The 20,945-nt window shown below is 44.6% G+C and overlaps 2 protein-coding genes across 5 annotated transcripts; one reads left to right on the top strand and one right to left on the bottom strand.

Moving 5' to 3' along the window:
• Positions 1-131: 131 nt before the first annotated feature.
• Positions 132-3,594, bottom strand: ap5m1 (adaptor related protein complex 5 subunit mu 1). Its single transcript, XM_021584892.2, has 8 exons — positions 3,266-3,594; positions 2,405-3,065; positions 2,060-2,287; positions 1,819-1,958; positions 1,541-1,626; positions 1,302-1,414; positions 1,125-1,221; positions 132-1,012 (listed from the first exon to the last, which is right to left on the bottom strand). The coding sequence occupies exons 1-8, from the start codon at positions 3,331-3,333 to the stop codon at positions 930-932; spliced, it is 1,476 nt and encodes a 491-aa protein (XP_021440567.1). The 5' UTR covers positions 3,334-3,594; the 3' UTR covers positions 132-929.
• A 297-nt stretch (positions 3,595-3,891) lies between these two features.
• Positions 3,892-20,732, top strand: exoc5 (exocyst complex component 5). Of its 4 annotated transcripts, none has more exons than XM_021584891.2 (18): positions 3,892-4,115; positions 6,564-6,658; positions 10,114-10,261; positions 10,491-10,685; positions 12,039-12,103; positions 12,378-12,406; positions 12,508-12,617; positions 12,843-12,887; positions 13,019-13,159; positions 13,250-13,332; positions 13,822-14,031; positions 14,664-14,811; positions 16,404-16,512; positions 16,667-16,787; positions 19,326-19,412; positions 19,522-19,630; positions 19,793-20,008; positions 20,165-20,732. In XM_021584891.2, the coding sequence occupies exons 1-18, from the start codon at positions 4,089-4,091 to the stop codon at positions 20,351-20,353; spliced, it is 2,127 nt and encodes a 708-aa protein (XP_021440566.2). In that variant the 5' UTR covers positions 3,892-4,088; the 3' UTR covers positions 20,354-20,732. The 4 variants fall into 4 exon arrangements, with proteins under 4 accessions (XP_021440566.2, XP_021440564.2, XP_021440565.2 ...); XM_021584889.2 differs by lacking the exon at positions 3,892-4,115 and adding an exon at positions 4,359-4,621; XM_021584890.2 differs by lacking the exon at positions 3,892-4,115 and adding an exon at positions 4,361-4,534.
• The last annotated feature ends 213 nt before the right edge of the window (positions 20,733-20,945 follow it).

Below are 20,945 nucleotides of genomic sequence, written 5' to 3' on the forward strand. Positions count from 1 at the left end.
AGTGGGACTGTCAGAGCTAGGGGTGGCCCCTCTCTCTAAAGAGATGTGGCCAGTGGAGTGGGATGTCCAAACATTTCCAAAATATAGGAACTGGCAGCATCAATAAATAAAAATGTACACAAATGCAGACATTATTGTATTAACGTCAATATTTAATTGCAATAATTCAATATTTTCTCTTTCCAGTACTAATACTCTTTAGTAAGATTCAGTTGAATAACCATTATCTGTATTTAAAGCTAGAATCCTTAGTAGCTACATCCATTTTTGGACATACATTAAGGATATATACATTTATACCCATTGATTATTGAAGAATATAACTTATAAATGACTCATGAGCTTAATTCAACAGTCATACCCCATTAGAACCAAAAATATAAGATTGTTTTACTCCAATGTTTGTGAACAATGTAAAACAAAAAGCACTGTATAGCCTCAGAACATAGTTAAAACTATAATTTTGATATCATGGATAGGCAGTCCTTGCAACCATAGCTATGTCTATGATTTTGGGAGTGGTGACATTTCTAAAGACCCATCCCTCAGCTTTATACCAAAACAGAGGTGGGGTGGACACTTTGTTGTTGTTTCAATTAAGGATTCTAGCTTTAAGGCATATTATTTCACTGAAAATTGATTGGTCTGTTCAGTACGGATGAGAAATTGCATTTTGCGTCTTAGATGAGACCAAGGCTGTCAGAAGAACAGCAGATACAAGCCATTCAGTTACAGCACTTTGACCATTGCGTTCATAATGTTGGATGCTGTTTGTTACACAGATTCAAACCTTGTCACCAGAATCGAAAGCAGTGTCTGTTGTCCAGCAATGCGCTTATGCTCTGGAGATCCATCATGTGTTTGGCCCATCCCAGATATGGACGAAGTAGTCATTTCCTCGATGCTCGTCTATACTGTACAGTTCCATCCTACAGCATCATGTGTCCGGAGGACACTGGTGCAGTTCCAGTTGAGTTCCAGATAAAGTATTCTGAGGATAACAACTCCCGGGCTGCAGAGAGAAGAGAGAGCGCACATTCAGGCTTCACAAATACATATTTTTCATAAATATATTTTCATAGAAAATAATTAAACCAGCATTAGAACCCAAATCTCTCACTCACATGTGACTATACGAGGTTTTGCAGAGGAATAGACCTGCACTGAATGCTGGTCCACACAGCATCCAGACAGAGTCAAGTCTGGCACTCGGAAGTACAACTGAAAAACATGAAGGAATGGTTTTTCTGGTATGTTTAGTTTTAGATGCATCTCCAATGTCTAGAAAGAATCTGACTTACTTTGATGTAGGCTGTAAGATCTGTGCAGAGAGGATCTGTAGGTCCTGGGAGCTCCCCTGAAAAACTCACACTGCCCTCTAGTGACACCTCGCGGGACTTGGGGAACTTCTGGCCTAAAGAGTGATAAGGCAGAATATACACGTTATTTTTCCATAAACAAAGGGTATTTGAAACTTAAATATGTGGTAAACTGGGTCATTGCACAGTGTAAATGTTGTCCCCAGACCAATGAGACGTACCGAGGACCCAGACCAGCAGGTTCTTCTCCTTGGACACTTCCAGCTGTCCTGAGCTCACTTTCACATCCACACTACCCATCTGGTCCCTGCAACAACACAGAGGTTCAGAGGTTAAACGTAACCTCAAGTCGAGATGTGTTTCTTTACAAGATTCCAGAAACACTGCATTTCAAGCAACACTAGAAGGGATGATTATGTGTAATAAGCTACTATATTGACATCAGGAAGTGCATCACCAATGTGAGATGTTATGCATTGTTTATATGTGCATAGGTTACCTGTTAAAGAACGGCAGATGTGCCTCACAGTACTCAAAGCTGTTCCTCACACTCTCGTGAAGTTTGAGACTCACAGTAATACGCAACTGGTTGTCATCATCCTTCAGCTGATAGGTGCCTAGGATAGGAGGCACGGGAACCTGAGAAAATACATCATTCAATCTGACGAGATGAAGACAGCAATGTATGAAGGAGTGAATGCATGTTTTTAGCTATTTTTACAAGCTCTGGACTTGTGTACCTGAGATGTGTAGCTGCAGAGCCTGAAAGGCTCAAGAGGAGGGGAGAAGGGGAACTTGTAGGGGCCAGAGAAGGAAGAGCTGTCACAGTCCTCAACACTCATGGCAGTCAGAACACTGGCATCCAGTGAAGACACACAAGGGTGGACCAGGACATCCATCAGTGGTGAGCCATTGGGTGGCAGTGTGAGAGTGACCGTCACATTGGGAAGGACCCCTTCCACTTCACACTGATGACACAAAGGGAAAAAGCACAAATGGGTTAGAGAGAATGAGTAGACAGCAGAAGGTAACAAGAAACTTCAGTATTACATTACCATAGACATAGACAGCATCACTGTGCTCACCTTGCAAGTCACTGTGCCATAGACATCCCAGAGGTCCTGCCTGTTTCGGTTTCCATACTGCATGGAGCGCACCATCTCCGTTAGAGCTACATTCACCACAGCCCGACCACGGTGCACCCCTGTTTTCCAGGCTGGCTGTTTCTGGGTCCCTGCAGGAGTGGGCATTGCTGATGCCGATGAGGCCCCTGGCTGAGGGATGTCCAGTGGGGTCCCGAGGGGGCAGATCTGCAGGAGGATAGAGGGCATCATGGCCAGGCGAGATGTCAGCCCCTCTCTGTCAGGCTTACTCCCAGACCCACAGAGGAAAGCCTGCAGGCCCGCCAACAGTGTGAGGCCCTGGGAGACAGAGAACAAGCTTGCCAGAGGAGGCCGGGGATCAGCGGGGGCATCCACCACGGCCAGACAGGCCAGGATCAGAGGCCCCTGGGAGATGACCAACATTGGCCAAAGTACCCCTCCACTGGGGCCTTCTACATGGAGCTCCAAGGCTGGTGAGCGCTGCTGGTGGAGACAGTCATCTCGTAGAGCCATGTAGGGTTTGTCAGAGTCAGAGAGGCCCAGCTCAGTGAGTAGGAGCTGGAGCACAGTGCCATCCTCTGGGACAGACACATACAATGAGCCGGCCATACACTTAGCACGCTGCTCCACAGTTGGGTATCGCCTGTGTGAGAAGCCAACACTTTTACCAACTATGCACATAGCCAAAACAGCAATACGGGACAGGTGTGAATTAAAACACACGCACACACACACACACACACACACACACACACACACACACACACACAGACAGACAGATATACACACACACACGATGACATTACATTTTACACAAACAATGGAAGGAAAAACATTACAAACCTGGAAAAGCGCACTGCTACAGACTCTCCCCTCTCGTAAGATATAATCCACAATGCCCTCACACTCATTTTGTCCAGAACAAAATGCCTGTGATTGACAGGCTATGCATACATATGATAACCACGTTTCTTCTGGGATAGATCTATAAGGGAAATCTTAAAGTAGTCCAACAAAGGGGGACATAACATTTTGCCTCATTTTAAACTTGCACGACTGAGTTTTCATCGATATTCTGTTCTGTTTTCGTTGCAAAATTAACTTCCTATTTTTACAATCATGTGACAGCCTGAACCAATCAGGATACTTTTGCGCATGTGTGTTTACGCAGTGTACCTTCCGGGGTGTCACTAGTTACCACAGCCACAAAGTCAAACATGATTTTTTTTTTTAATTCTACATTTTGGTATTAATTTAAGGTTAGGCATAAGTTTTGCAGTGTGGTTAAGGTTAGGTTTAAAATCAGATTTTGATAAGATAAATTGTATGCGGGGTTTAGTCATAATATTGGACACGCTCGACATTGCAGCCGACTTTAAATGCGAGTCGAGACTGACTGATTTACAAATTCCCTTGCATCCTAAATAACTGCTCAATATTATTGATCGATTAGTCAGTCAGTCACAATTAACCCATGATACACCACGGTTTTGACGCTCTCGAATACGGCCTAAGGCTATGGAAACTAGTGACGACCCGGAAGTAGAGCTATTAAACGTATCAACAAAGGGCAAAACATAAATCCAGTTGATCAATCAGTCGGCTGTCATACCCGAATGTTAGTTTGCCTAAACTGCAATTTGTACATTGCAGATATAAGTAGAACATGGCAACGACTCCTCAACTATTTGAGGTAAAATAAACTGTATGGCCTAGCTGACTGCTAACTTTAGTGGTAGCTTAATAGCTAGCTAGGAGGATAAGTATGAGCTAGCCAACCCCCTGTTTAAACGTTAGATGAGTAGCGTTAGTTGAAATGTGAAATGTCTTAATTTAGGCTAACTAGCTAGCCAGATATAGCTATAAGGATTGGAAATTGTGCCTCAGCTAGGAAGTTGCCTTGCCAGCAGATCCGACCCGCTTGCTTACAGCTGCACTAGGGTCGGATAGGCTTCCTCTGTATGTTAAGACACCACTGAGCCAGCGCGAGGTAAGGCTCGGAAAACGTACTTCAAAACAGGGATGAGAAATGCGGTGTACTCCGAATTGTCCCAACATCCCAACTGTTATACCGAAAAAATTCGGGAGTACAACGCATTTCCCAGGATTGAGGTAAGTTTTCCGAGCCATATCTCGCGCCGGCTCCGTGGTGTCTTAACCAACACAGGAATCCTATCCGAACCCAGGCCTAGCGCAGCTGTAAGCAAGCGGATCAGATCTGCTGGTTAGGAAGTTGCCCTGCTGTCCATTAGCTAGCTACGTTACCATTTGCTAGCTATTTTGCACTGACAGCTAGCTAACAAAGCTAGTTACTGTAGTGTTTACCCAGGCAGATGTTGACGATGTGATCATTTGTCAATCAGTATGTAAGTTGACTAGAGGGTTATACTACAAAGTAGGTTCAGTGAGTTAGCCAGCTAACTTGATAAACAACCAGAAATAACCGATTTTTGTTGGTTAATTAAGAAAGCTAAACTCATGTTTTAAAATGCTGAGCCCATTTCAAGTTATTTTAGAGCATTTAGACAAGTTAGCTGGTTAACTCATTGAACCTGATTTGTAGTATACCCCCCAGCTCTACCTTAACGATTTGTGATTGTTACCAAAGTTACCTCTAGCTTGGGGGGCAAAGTGTATCCATCCCACTGGGCACTTCAATCTGGCCCGCAAGACGTATTACATTTTATTATATATTATTTATTTTTTGTAAACATTTTTTATCCCCAATTTCATGGTATCCAATTGGTAGGTACAGTCTTGTCCCATCGCTGCAACTCCCATAGGGATTTGGCCCAGCCCGCCACAGGAGTCGCTAGACAAGGAAATCTCGGCCTGTCAAACCTTCTCCTAACCCGGATGATGCTGGGCCAATTGTGCGCCGCCTTATGGGTCTCCCAGTGGGATTGAACCCGGGTCTGTAGTGACGCCTTCAACCGCTGCGCCACTCGGGAGGGCTCCGCAAATTGATTGCATCCCTCCGTTGAATTTCAAAATCCCGATGTGTTCCTCGAGCCAAAACGTTTGCCCACCCCTGCTCTAGGTCTTATGTTATTGCCTAAGTTACTGGTTTACAGTAGCATTGGCTATGTAGCTTGTTACCTAGCCAATGTTACGCCCCTAGATATCAGTGTTGGGGAGTAGTGAACTAGCTACATTGTTCATTTAATGACATTTTGCAATAGCTTGGTGGTGGTTGAACTAAATTCAAATCTTGGTAGTTAATTACTTTTTTTTGCCATGTTTTGGTGTAGCTAACTACTGTAACTGCACGCTACGTTTTTGCAAAAAGAAAAGATGGGTGAGGGAAAGAATTTCCTTTATTTTTTGGCATCAAACCTAGCTAATTCTCACTTGAAACACGCTGTGTGCCTAATTCTAACTTTGTGTTAAATAGGCTAAATCATACATTTTGTTAACATCTGACTATAGGGATCTGTTCTTGCAATTTGTTGTATATGACATTTCAGATTTAATGTTATTTTTTTCACAAAGTAGTTTGGAAGAAGTTAACTAAAGTTACTTAGAAAAAAAAGTTAAGTAAACTATATTCTTCTTAAGGGTAGCTTAACTTCAGTGTGAAGTAAATGGTAGCTTGGTAAACTGTGCAGCTGTCTAAGGCACTGCATCTCAGTGCAGTCCCATAGGGCGGCCCACAATTGGCCCAGCGTCGTCCAGGTTTGGCCGGAAAGGCCATCATTGTAAATAAGAATTGTTCTTAACTGACTTGCCTAGTTAAAACAAACAAAAAATAGCAACTATATTTTCAGAGTAGCTTCCCCAAAACTGCCAAAAAATCATTGAAACCATGTAGCCAGCTAGCTACTTGAGTGCACCTGTAATCAGACACAATAAGGTTTAATGTATGCCATGGTCTAGTCAACTAAACTCAACGATTTACGATGGAGTAGAGCAGCGACTAGTGTGGGCGGATTGGAACTCCGACATCACATAAAATGAAGTTTTTATTTAAAAAAACTACCGATTTCAGCACCCAAAGATTAGCCCACAATTATACAGTCGTTGAGTTTAGTCGGCTAGCCAGGTTCCAGTATTGCTCATGTCACATCCCATGCTCACCATTTATCTAAGACAGTCTTGACAGGACAGAGATTGACACTGTCTGTGTGTGCTTGATCCACAGGAGCCCTTTGATGCAGATGAGTACATAGAGAGGTTGGCCTGGAGAACCCCTGGAGGAGGGTCCAAAGGCGGAGCTGAGGCATTTGACCCCAAAAGGTAGTCTTGTTCTAAAGACATGGTTTTATTGAAAGTTACCGTAATCATGACTCTTGATCTCTTTTTCGAAAGACTAACTAACCACCTACCACCAGCCTAATCTTGATCAACCAGCAGCCAATCCCCAGTCTTATTGCAGGTCCTTGTGCTTCCCCTTTTAAGACCCTTACCTTTGTTTCAGCCTCATCCCCCTTTCTTAAAGCTCTAGTCCCAACCATACAACAAGTTCTATTTAAACCTCCATTGAAGATAACTCAGAGGCAGTGTGTAATGGGAGGCCACCGAGCTCTGAGTCATACAGTAACTGACAGCAAGGAAATTAATGTGCATTGGGAAGGGATGGGAGATGTCCCTAAGCTGATGCCACTGCTGCGGGAATTAGCTAAGAGATTAAATACTCATCATTTTGGGACGTTTCCTAGTCTGTTAAATATGGTGCTGACTTACAACATTTGCTCCACAGTCCTCACTTTAAATGCAGCTGACGTAGCTCCCAGTTTGTAGAGCTTCATAAATGTGGGGACCCAAGGATTAAGCCCTCAATACTATGTATAAATATTAACTAAATGAGTGTAAGTTTAGTACAGTGGTCACCAACCGGTCGATCTCAATCTGCAAGGCATTCCTAGTCGATCACCAAACATTTCTGAAGAAAAGTCAATGATAAAGCCTTGCACTCCTATATATACAGTGCCTTGCGAAAGTATTCGGCCCCCTTGAACTTTGCGACCTTTTGCCACATTTCAGGCTTCAAACATAAAGATATAAAACTGTATTTTTTTGTTTAGAATCAACAACAAGTGGGACACAATCATGAAGTGGAACGACATTTATTGGATATTTCAAACTTTTTTAACAAATCAAAAACTGAAAAATTGGGCGTGCAAAATTATTCAGCCCCCTTAAGTTAATACTTTGTAGCGCCACCTTTTGCTGCGATTACAGCTGTAAGTCGCTTGGGGTATGTCTCTATCAGTTTTGCACATCGAGAGACTGACATTTTTTCCCATTCCTCCTTGCAAAACAGCTCGAGCTCAGTGAGGTTGGATGGAGAGCATTTGTGAACAGCAGTTTTCAGTTCTTTCCACAGATTCTCGATTGGATTCAGGTCTGGACTTTGACTTGGCCATTCTAACACCTGGATATGTTTATTTTTGAACCATTCCATTGTAGATTTTGCTTTATGTTTTGGATCATTGTCTTGTTGGAAGACAAATCTCCATCCCAGTCTCAGGTCTTTTGCAGACTCCATCAGGTTTTCTTCCAGAATGGTCCTGTATTTGGCTCCATCCATCTTCCCATCAATTTTAACCATCTTCCCTGTCCCTGCTGAAGAAAAGCAGGCCCAAACCATGATGCTGCCACCACCATGTTTGACAGTGGGGATGGTGTGTTCAGCTGTGTTGCTTTTACACCAAACATAACGTTTTGCATTGTTGCCAAAAAGTTCAATTTTGGTTTCATCTGACCAGAGCACCTTCTTCCACATGTTTGGTGTGTCTCCCAGGTGGCTTGTGGCAAACTTTAAACAACACTTTTTATGGATATCTTTAAGAAATGGCTTTCTTCTTGCCACTCTTCCATAAAGGCCAGATTTGTGCAATATACGACTGATTGTTGTCCTATGGACAGAGTCTCCCACCCCAGCTGTAGATCTCTGCAGTTCATCCAGAGCCTCTTGGCTGCATCTCTGATCAGTCTTCTCCTTGTATGAGCTGAAAGTTTAGAGGGACGGCCAGGTCTTGGTAGATTTGCAGTGGTCTGATACTCCTTCCATTTCAATATTATCGCTTGCACAGTGCTCCCTGGGATGTTTAAAGCTTGGGAAATCTTTTTGTATCCAAATCCGGCTTTAAACTTCTTCACAACAGTATCTCGGACCTGCCTGGTGTGTTCCTTGTTCTTCATGATGCTCTCTGCGCTTTTAACGGACCTCTGAGATTATCACAGTGCAGGTGCATTTATACGGAGACTTGATTACACACAGGTGGATTGTATTTATCATCATTAGTCATTTAGGTCAACATTGGATCATTCAGAGATCCTCACTGAACTTCTGGAGAGAGTTTGCTGCACTGAAAGTAAAGGGGCTGAATAATTTTGCACGCCCAATCTTTCAGTTTTTGATTTGTTAAAAAAGTTTGAAATATCCAATAAATGTCGTTCTACTTCATGATTGTGTCCCACTTGTTGTTGATTCTTCACAAAAAAATACAGTTTTATATTTTTATGTTTGAAGCCTGAAATGTGGCAAAAGGTTGCAAAGTTCAAGGGGGCCGAATACTTTCGCAAGGCACTGTATATATCTTTTTTTAATTTAGAAGGCATCTTGCTCTGTTGGCAGTAGGTTCATTTGACTCAGAAGTTCTGCACGCCTGGTAGGCAAAGTGTTCCCATTTTGAACTACATTTCATTGTCTGGCGGGACAGACTCTGCCTACCCGGCAGACCAGGAAAGTTAAATCAAGTGTGCCTACTGCGCTGTCCAGTCTGTTAGCTAAAATCACTGTGCATACAGCTTCCACAACCCCACAGCAAAGTTTGATATTAGCCTAGGTGACATTTCATAGCTTTTAAAACCTCGACCAGAGAGAGACTGTTAAAGAATATAGCAAAGAGCTGGTGTTTTTATGAGTGAGTTAATGTTTCTGTTTTTATTCAACCCTTTTTCAAAACATAAAATGTGCTTTTCCCTACTTCCACTCGTGCTGCAACTCCAAGGATTGAGTCTTTTAATAATTGCTCATTGTGTCAAGGAATATTTCACTTTTTCTGGTCATATGCACAAATTCATGTTGTTCCTGAGGCAGAAATCTCTCTGGTCAGTCTCACCGGAGGAAAGGAGAGAGCAGGGACCAAGAGAGGCAGACCCCTCTGCTGTGCTCTCCCTCTGCTGAGACTGACCATCGGATGCAGGGACCATCACTCTAGTAAAATAAAAAAGCCAATTATTTAAATGTATGCTCAGCTGTACCTCGAAAGTGATAGAACTTATCTATTTTGTTATCAAACCTAGAGTTTTGAAATACAATATGGTCTGAGAAGAACAATATTGTCAGGCCAGTCATATAGCCAAATGCTGTGATTATGTACTAGGCCTACGGCACAAACCTCATTCCTACAGAACATTTTTTTTTTTTTATTGCATAGACTTTTTAAATCATGTTTTTTTTTTTTTTTTAATCTGAGTGGTAGATCTTGGCTTGCATTTTGACCCCGAACGTGATCTTGACTCAAAGGTTGTTGACGACTGAGTTAGTAGGACAAATCCAACCCTAAATGACTCACCCATGCTAGTATACTAAAGCATTTAGTCTACCCTTTGTTTGCTGTGAACTTATGGCTGCAGATCAAGTTGAAGGCCAGCTTGTAAGTGAACTCATGGCTATGGAGAGTCTAGACCAATGTGAGGTAGGCCTGCAGTCTTTTAAAGCCCTTGTCCTGCTTCCCTCCTAGGCTGCTGGAGGAGTTTGAGAACCACATAGAGGAGCTGAAGCAGCTAGATGAGAAGATCCAGCGGCGGGTGGAGAAGCTGGAGCACCAGTGTCACAGAGAGGCCAAGGAGTTTGCCCACAAAGTGCAGGACTTACAGAGGAGCAACCAGGTCAGTTTCACAACCCACTGGACCCACTACAACCTCAGATCCCCAGCCTTTTACCCTGTAGACAGGCACGTTTTGAAGAGAATGTCAGAATCCAGTGTAATATAAAAGCATTATGACCCTTGCTACTTTTGAAAGCCCTGCCATCATGCAAGATTATGTTTATCCCCATTCATTAATCATGTCACACAATGTGTGATTTCTTTTTGCACAACTCTCTGTCTCCATACAGGTAGCCTTCCAGCACTTCCAGGAGTTGGACGAGCACATCAGCTATGTGGCCACCAAGGTGTGTCACCTTGGCGACCAGCTGGAGGGCGTGAACACGCCCAGGCAGAGGGCGGTGGAGGCACAGCGTCTCATGACCTACTTCAATGAGTTCCTGGATGGGGACCTGCGCAGTGATGTCTTCAACAACCCAGAGAAGGTCATGATACACACATTACCATCCACCCTCGTGTATTCTTAGAGATTGACCTTTTTTATGTTTTTCAAAAATTAAAAAGATTGACCCTTGAAAATAACACCACTACAGCAGTGAAAGATGTTACGAACTGAAATAAGTCAATGAACAGGATTGAGGTAATTGATCCCTTTAGTTGGATCCCTGAGCTAATTTGGATTAATCAACTGGCCTTTACTTTTTGACAATAGCTAGAGGATTGACTACCATGGATGTCAACATGCTCATGTCTGTCTTAATCGCATTAATTGCAAGGTGTGAGAGAGAGCCTTTTTTTGTTGTTGCTGTTGACGGTCTTGGTCATCACCATTTTGTCCTACTACAGCTAAATGTGGCATGGGAAAGCACATCAAAATATATTTCTTATGGGAGAAAACTGGGCCTAATTAATCTACGTTTCCGATAAGAGTTCAAAGCCATTTGAGTGACCTCACTATCAACCCTCAAAAGTTTGATTGGGGATTGTCAGAACGGTTTAAGAGCGAGTGGGGAAACCGTAATCAAAGCGGGCGGAGAGTCTGGAGGTCAATCTCAGAGACGGGACCTGGAGATGGGATGGGAATGCTTCCAGAGAGGCATGGTGGGAATATCGGACGGATCCCTTTTCCTGAGCATACCTCCAGATGAGGGGGAAAGAGGAAAGCTGTGAGTGAATAGCTGAAGGGGGGATGGCTCTGCTAATCCTTCTGAAAGGGAGGGCTGGGCCGCCAGCGAGGAGACAAGTGCTGCTAAACCCTGACTGCAGAGAGACGGCTACATTACTTACATGGGATTTAGCTAATCTTAGCTGGGGGACAGATACTTAGAAAACCTTTGCCGCGCAGAAAGGCTGGATCCTCCTCATGGGAGCGGAGTAATGATGTTAGCTGAGGCAGGCATCTGCGGGAACAGAAGAGTTGCGGACGGCGGGCCTTTACTAGGTCTGGGGTTTTCAGCCAGCGTGTATGTCAGGGGGAGGGGAGTGGCGGGTTCTCGACAGGGCCCATTTTTTAAGAGATATCCCTGGCCGGACAGATTATTGAAGGCGATTTAGGCTGCAGTGGGATTAGAGCCCATTCAGAGGAGGCATGCCAATAAAGAGTTAGATATGCTGCTAACCCAGGGCTGCTGCTGCGGATGCTGTTAGCCAGGTGAGCGGCGGCTGCTTGTTATCAGCGCCATGGTGTACAGGGAGGAGGAGGAGGAGGAGGGCTGGTTTAACATGATCTCCTAAGTGGAGATGCTGCTACTGTTGGTCTGCTCTCTGTTTGGGTGTCCATTTCTTATGTTTCTCTCTCTCCCTCCCGACTCCTTCCCCCCTATTTATCCTTTTCCCAGATTAAGGAAGCTGCTGATATCATTCAGAAGTTGCATCTCATAGCACAGGAGCTGCCGTTTGACAGGTGAGTCGTCCTGGAGGCAGCTTTACACGAGCTCTGTGGTACAACGTAAACAGTATCGGTGCTGCTACTCTGTGCCTCCAGCCCAACCAGACTAGTTTTGTAAATGTTATGTTGCATTAACTAGTGTTTCTGAGTGAGAGAATACATTTCACTTCAAGTCAGAGGGACTACAAATGTCACACATGCAAGATTACATTGACATCATTTTGGGTTTGAGTCTTTTTAATCTCCGATATCCTCTTTGGTGAATGCCTCTATTCTTGTCCTCTTACAGGTTTGCAGATGTCAAGGCCAAGATTGCAAGTGAGTGGTTGCACTCAAAATGACCTTTGTTGCTGATTGATCAACAAATGATTGCACAGCCATGCTAAGAAAGGCAACTCAATCTGAATGTGTCTCTCTAGGTAAATACCACGACCTGGAGCGCCAGCTGGTCCAGGAGTTCACGGCGGCCCAGCGTAGGGGCGAGATTGGCCGCATGCGGGAGGTTGCCGCAGTCCTCTTACATTTCAAGGTGACCCACAAACACTGGACTGTTTTGATATGTCTCCATATTAAAGAAAGATTAGTGTTATTGTTTGAGCGGTGTATGTGTAGTAGTAGTGCATATTGTAACTTACAAATATGCACTTGTATCTCATTTAGCGTCTATGCAACCATGCATCCAGTTTGTTCTTTGGAGATGTTGGATTGTGGTAGTGATGCAGGTGTGATTGTGACATGTCTTTGTTTCCTGCAGGGCTATGCACACTGTGTAGATGTTTATATCAAGCAGTGTCAGGAGGTGAGTGTGCAGTGTTCAGTTGAACATGAACCTTTTCATAACAGTTTAGTATAGAGTACCTGTGCGCTTCTGTTGTAGTCTCACCACAAGTTGTAGTCCTGAGGTCTGTAATTAACTCTGTGTGTGTTCAGGGAGCGTACATGCGTAGTGATGTGTTTGAAGACACGGCCCTCCTCTGCCAGCGAGTCAACAAGCAGGTGGGCGAGGTCTTCCAGAACCCCGAGACCGTCATGGCCAAACTCATCCAGAACATCTTTGAGAACAAACTACAGGTATAGTGAACAATATCTGCCACTAGATTTCAGACAATACCTTCTCTGACCCAGTTTTGTTGGACTGACTGAGCAGATTTGTGTTTCCAGGCTCACGTGAAAGAGAAGCTGGACGAGACCCGCCGCTCTGACATAGAACAATACCTCAAAAACCTCTACGACCTCTACACCAGGTAATGTCTGTTCACCTTTGAACTCTCACTCTTAAAGGTCCAATGCAGGCTTATTTTTTTTAAATCTCGATACCAAATTTCTAGCTAACAATATGTACCTTACTGTGATTGCTTTAAATTAAAGCATTTTCTCAATCAATAATTTTGCTAGGTCTGTCTGGGAGTGGACTGAGTGGGGAGGGGAAAACTGAAAACTAGCTGATATTGGCAGAGAGGTTTGGAACTCTTAATTGGTCTATTAACTTATTTACCACCTGGTGATGTCAACAGGCAAAACTCCATCCCACCACAACAGGTTGACATTTCAGTCAATCTTTTCAAACAGCTCTTACTAAAAGGGAATTATAATTTTCACAGTATTTTTGCAACCTCATAGTGTGGAAATATATGTAAAATACAGGAGATCAAGTTTTTTGACTGCACTGGGCCTTTAATACCTCATACCCTCCAGTCTGACCATTGGTAATCTTGGCAACCCTGTGTCTCCAGGACGACAGCCTTGGCTGCCAAGCTAACAGAGTTCAACCTGGGCTCAGACAAACACACGTTCCTGTCCAAGCTCATCAAGAACATCTTCTCCACCTATCTGGAGAGCTACATTGAAATGGAGAAAGATTACCTCCGCACACGCAGCGCCATGATCCTGCAACGCTACTACGACTCCAAGAACCACCAGAAACGCCCACTGGGTGGGGGCAGGTAGGAAGTGACTGATCACCTCTACCCTAGAGCCCCTATGACCCTCCCCTCTCTCCTCAGTCTTCTCCCTTTACCCTGAACTTCCTTCTCCGCCTTGGTGTCAGACCGGAGTTGTATTAAATAGTTAAATGGCTTTAGATAGTACATCCCTCATCTCTCCACTCCTCATATCAAGGTCCTGTCTTTGAGTTCGGACTCCTCCCTTTTCCTTAATGGTGTAATGGTGAGGGAGTTCTGTTAATGACCCGGGTATGGTGAAGCCGGTTAGTGTTGAATGCATTCGTTTTAGAACCGGGCTGCCTCCCGGGTGTGAGCCAGGTGCCCTGTTTTGGCCGACGACATAGTCTGCTCAAAACAAAAGTGGCGTAGTTTAGGCACTTGGAGTAGTGAGTAGGATTCTGTGTTTTCACGTGCAAACATGATTGCTTTTGATGAAAAGGCTTTATCTGCCTTTTTTGAAAATTGAAGCATTTTATGGAGAAATAAGAAAGTGGTGTTTTTCTGAATGATGCACCATGCTGCTTTGTTGACGACATGACAGAGGTGCAGATTTCGATTTGATAAGGGCACTCCTCCGTTCACGTCACAGGCCATAGCCCGGTGCACTTAATCAAACCCCCCCCCCCCTTCAGTATCCAGGAGCTGAAGGAGCGGATCAGACAGCGCACCAACCTGCCATTGGGGCCCAGCATCGACACCCACGGGGAGACCTTCCTGTCCCAGGAGGTGGTGGTCAACCTGCTGCAGGAGACACGCCACGCCTTCGAGAGGTGCAACAGGGTGAGGCTGCTACGCTGCCCCCTACAGGAGAGACAATAACACTGACTGCAGTGATGTCAGTCTGTACTGAATTATCATAAAAGGATCCTTTGTCACAGTGATCATACAGTTGAAATCGGAAGTTTACATACACTTAGGTTGGAGTCATTAAAACTTGTTTTTCAACCACTCCATACATTTCTTGATAACAAATTGTAGTTTTGGCAAATCGTTTAGGACATCTACTTTGTGTATGACACAAGTCATTTTTACAATTGTTTACAGACAGATTATTTCACTTATAATTCACTGTATCACAATTCCAGTGGATCATAAATTTACATGCACTAAGTTGACTGTGCCTTTAAACAGCTTGGAAAATTCCAGGAAATTATGTCATGGCTTTAGAAGCTTCTGATAGGCTAATTCATCTGTACAAACAATAGTATGCAAGTATAAACACCATGGGACCACGCCGCCGTCATACCGCTCAGGAAGGAGACGCATTCTGTCTCCTAGAGATGAACGTACTTTGGTGCGAAAAGTGAAAATCAATCCCAGAACAACAGCAAAGGACTTAGTGAAGATGCTGGAGGAAACGGGTACAAAGGTATCTATATCCACAGTAAAACGAGTCCTGTATTGACATAACCTGAAAGGCCGCTCAGCAAGGAAGAATACACTGCTCCAAAACCGCCATAAAAAAGCCGGACAACGGTTTGCAACTGCACATGGGGACAAAGATCATACTTTTTGGAGAAAAAATCCTCTGGTCTGAAGAAACAAAAATAGAACTGTTTGGCCATAATGACCATCATTATGTTTGGAGGAAAAGGGGGATGCTTGCAAGACGAAGAACACCCATCCCAACCGTGAAGCACGGGGGTGGCAGCATCATGTTGTGGGGGTGCTTTGCTGCAGGAGGGACTGGTACACTTCACAAAATAGATGGCTTCATGAGGAAGGAAAGTTATGTGGATATATTGAAGCAACGTCTAAAGACATCAGTCAGGAAGTCGCAAATGAGTCGTCCAAATGGACATTGACTCCAAGCATACTTCCAAAGTTGTGGATGGCTTAAGGACAACCAATTCAAGGTATAGGAGTGGCCATCACAAAGCCCTGACCTCAATCCTATAGAAACTTTGGTGGCAGAACTGAAAAAGCGTGTGTGAGCAAGGAGTTCTACAAACCTGACTCAGTTACACCAGCTCTGTCAGGAGGAACGGGCCAAAATTCACCCAACTTATTGTGGGAAGCTTGTGGAAGGCTACCTGAAACGTTTGACCCAAGTCAAACAATTTAAAGGCAATGCTACCAAATACTAATTGAGTGTATGTAAACTTCTGACACACTGGGAATGTGATGAAAGAAATAAAAAGCTGAAATAAATCATTCTCTCTACTATTATTTGGACATTTCACATTCTTAAAATAAAGTGATGATCCTAACTGCCCTAAAACCAGGGAATTTTTACTAGGATTAAATGTCAGGAATTGTGAAACTGAGTTTAAATATATTTGACTACGGTGTATGTAAATGAGGCCTTTGCAGTAGATCCCTGTAGAGTGCTGCGAGGAAATCAGGTCCTGTCTCTGTGTGTTGTGAACCAGCTCTCAGATCCCTCGGACCTGCCCAAGAACGCCTTCTCCATCTTCCTGCTGCTGGTGGAGCACCTGTGTGTGGACCACATTGACTACGCACTGGAGATCGGCCTTTCCGGTACACAACTCTCACTAACTGTCACTAACACAGTAAAGGTCGAAAAAACTTTTAGAAACATTGAGTAAATCCTTTTTACGTGTGGGTGTGAAATGAATCTTCTCTTGTGCCTTTTTAAATGGAAAGTGTTTGTTTCTCTCGCCTCTCTCTACAGCCATTCCATCAGCTGATGCCAAGAATGCCAACCTTTACTTCCTGGATGTAGTTCAGCAGGCCAACACCATCTTCCACCTGTTTGATAAACAGTTCAATGACCACCTCATGCCTCTTATCAGGTTAGCATAGGGCGTGTCCTGTCAATCACACCTATCCCCCCTGTCCCATACTGCAGTCTATTGCTAGCACAGACTGGATTATTTTCCGAGATGTCTCCGATGGCGTTGAGGAGTACACCACATCAGTCATTGGCTTCATCAATAAGTGCATCGACGACATCGTCCCCACAGTGACCGTACGTACATACCCCAACCAGAAGCCATGGAGTACAGGCAACATCCGCTGTGGTGGAATTATTGTTATTATTGTAATTATTGTAAAACAATCAAACTTTATTATTTAATTACTGCAGTAATGGAGCTGGTCGGTAATCACCCCTGGAGGTGATCACTGAGAACCCAATGAGCGGATTTGAGCCACAGCATTTTATAGCAAAGTCCATCCTCCTGGATGTTGATGACAAAAAACAGATGTATGGAATGGGTCACAAGGTTAAGATTTGTATGAAAGATGCTGTCCGCTGTTAATTATAAGTATCTAATTATGTAGAGACCAGGGTCTGGCTCTGGAGTCGTCTCTCCCTGGTACCTTATAGAACAGAAACATTAACTCATGTTCTGGAATGCGGTATCCCCAAGGACATCGTATATCTCCTGACAGTGTTATCTCCCAGAGGCCCACTTTCAGTTCACACCGACACAATAGAGTTATAAGAACCCTCTATTTTGTTGCATAAAAACAACCGTTTGATGCAATAAAAGTATTAACAATCTTGCAATTTTGCTCTCATAGTGCACTGAGCTAAAGGTTAGAGCTGTCGCTTTCAAGGAGCGGGACTCTAACCTGGAAGCTTATAAGAAATCCCGCTATGCCCTCTGACGAACCATCAAACAGGCAACGCGTAAATACAGTACTACACCCGCTCTGACGCTGGTCGGAATTGGCAGGGTTGGCAAACCACAGTCTCCAAAGGGAAGCACAGCCGAGAGCTGCCCAGTGACACTGGCTAGTTTAGCTTGTCTAATAGGCTAATATATGTAAAGTCTTTAAACAGGTCAACATTCACAAGGCCGCAGGGCTTACCAGGACATGTACTGCGAACATGCGCTGACCAACTGGCAAGTGTCTTCACTGACACTTTCCACTTCTCCCTATCCGAGTCTGTAATACCAACGTGTTTTAAGCAGACCACCATAATGCCTGTGCCCAAGAACGCTAAGGTAACCTGCCTAAATGACTACCGACCCGTAGCACTCATGTCATGAAGTGCTTTGAAAGGCTGGTCATGGCTCACATCAACACCATTATCCCAGAAACCCTAGATCCACTCCAATTTGCATACCACCCCAACCCCAGGCAATCTCTATTGCACTCCACACTGCCCTTTCCCACCTGGACAAAAGGAACACCTATGTGAGAATGCTATTCATTGACTACAGCTCAGCGTTCAACACCATAGAGCCCTCAAAGCTCATCAATAAGCTAAGGACCCTGGGAATAAACACCGCCCTCTGCAACTGGATCCTGGGTTTCCTGACAGTCCATCCCCAGGTGGTAAGGGTAGGTAACAACACATCTGCCACGCTGATCCTCAACACAGGGGCCCCTCAGGGATGCGTGCTCAGTCCCCTCCTGTACTCCCTGTTCACTCATGACTACACGGCCAAGCACCATCCCAGCACATTCATTAAGTTTTCCGATGACAACTGTGGGAGGCCTGATCACCGACAACAATGAGACAGCCTATAGGGAGGAGGTCAGAGACCTGGCAGTGTGGTGCCAGGACAACAACCTCTCCCTCAACGTGATCAAGACAAAGGAGATGATTGTGGACTACAGGAAAAGAGAGCACGCCCCCATTCTCATCAACGGGGCTGTCCAAGCACACCAAGGCAGATATGAAGAGGGTACGACAAAACCTATTCCCCCTCAGGAGACTGAAAAAGATTTGGCATGGGTCCTCAGATCCTCAAAAGGTTCTACAGCTGCACCATCGAGAACATCCTGACTGGTTGCGTCACGGCCTGGTATGGCAATTGCTTGGCCTCCGACCGCTAGGCACTATAGAGGGTAGTGCGAACGGCCCAGTACATCACTGGGGACAAACTTCCTGCCATCCAAGACCTCTATATCAAGTGGTGTGAAAGGAAGGCCCTAAAAATTGTCAAAGACTCCAGCCACCCCCCTGTATATAGTCTCGCTATTGTTATTTTACTGCTGCTCTTTAAGTACTTGTTACTTTTATTTCTTATTCTTATCCATATTTTTTTTAACTGCATTGTTGGTTAGGGGCTCATAAGTAAGCATTTCACTGTAAGGTCTACCTGTTGTATTTAGCATTTCACTGTAAGGTACCTGTTGTATTCAGCTCGGGACAAATAAGATTTGATTTGTACTGTACACTATTACTGCCTCTTACGGTTTGATAGCCTCCCGTTGTTGTTGTTGTTGTTGTTATTATTATTATTATTATTATTATTATTATTGTTATTCACTAACAGGTAGCGACTCTGTAGCAAGCTTCATGTTTTCCAGATAGTAGTTCTGTGCTACTTTGTATTACCGTTGACCTTTTATGGACCTTCTCTCTCCACCAGCTCTTCTCCCAAACTGACAGAGTGCCTGCACAAGAAGAAGGAGGTGATTGAACAGATGGAGGTGAAACTGGACACCGGCATAGACAGGTCAGTAAACCACTGTTTTTTTTATGTTATCAACAACATCATGGGAAATTAGTGAATGTATTATATTAGTGTGTGAGGGGTGGTTGTCATGGTGTTGTCCTCTCTGCAGAACGCTGAACTGCATGGTGGGACAGATGAAGCACATCCTGGCTACGGAACAGAAGAAGACGGACTTCAGGCCTGAAGACGAGAACAACGTTATGATCCAGTGCACCGCAGTAAGGAGTGAACTGCACCCAGCCTCCACCCCTTGTCTCAATGCAAAGAGAAACTGTAGTCTGATGAGTTTTAAAAAGTAAAAAACAAATCAGTGCCATTTCACTCGACCTGTGACTCCCAACCAGACGGTCTGATGTCCCCTTCCTGCCTGTGCTCCCCAGGCCTGCTCCAAGGTGTGTGTGTACGTAAGTCGGCAGGTGGAGCGTGTGCGGAAGTCCATGGACGGTAAGAACGTGGACACAGTGCTGACGGAGCTGGGCGTGCGTTTCCACCGCCTCATCCACGAGCATCTGCAGCAGTACAGCTACAGCTCCATGGGAGGCATGCTGGCCATCTGCGACGTGGCCGAGTACCGCAAAAGTGCCAAGGACTTCCGGGTGAGAGGTCACACCAGAGTTAGCATTACAGCTGTAGCAACAATTTACATCATAATATTAAGCGCTAGTAATGTTACCGAGTTAATGCTAGCTAGCATACTGGCTTGGGTTGGATGTCGTAAAAGTTCTGTGTATGATTGACTGTCTGTCCCTCAGGTTCCTTTGGTGCTGCAACTCTTTGACACGCTCCACGCCTTGTGTAACCTCCTGGTGGTCGCCCCCGACAACCTCAAACAGGTTTGCTCCGGCGAGCAGCTTACCAACCTGGACCGGAACCTTCTGCACGCCTTCGTCCAGCTGAGAGTGGACTACCGTCAGGCCAGACTGGGACGCCACTTCAGCTAATGGCCCCGGTCTATGGGTCACTGTCCAGCCCTCTGTCCGTCCATCCATCCATCCATCCATCCAATCACCAGGCCCTATGATTTCACAAGATTCACAATGGAAACAGAATTCAGCCAACCTGGATGTTAGTCTTTCATTCTCATCTGCAGTAGCACCTTTTGCTTGTTTGTCCGTCTTAGAGGCCAAGAAAGACCGCCGCCATTCACAGTTGGGCTACCTGCATTTTGCCCTTGATTTCTGCAATGCAAAGATACTGACTGAGCTCTCTTGTTTCTAAATACTAATCAACCAAACCACCGTAGAAGATTGTCATATTGCCGGTAATATGGACCTTGATTTCCAAGATTTCTACTTTAAAATAAAGAGACGTTTTGATTGTGCCAAATATATGTTCTGTGGCTGCACTTGTCCACAGGAACAAACTCTAAAGCTGCAGTATAGGGAAGGTTGAACTCTGCATAGCTCAGGCATGTCATGGCAATGACTGACTGGAAACAGCCACCCCTCATAGAGAACTCCCAGAGGAATCTACTTTACTCTCACCACCACTACCATCTCTCTCATATCGCTCTCCCTTATCTCTCTCTTGCTC

The sequence above is a fragment of the Oncorhynchus mykiss genome, chromosome 25 (assembly GCF_013265735.2).
Source record: "Oncorhynchus mykiss isolate Arlee chromosome 25, USDA_OmykA_1.1, whole genome shotgun sequence".
NCBI lineage: Eukaryota > Metazoa > Chordata > Actinopteri > Salmoniformes > Salmonidae > Oncorhynchus > Oncorhynchus mykiss.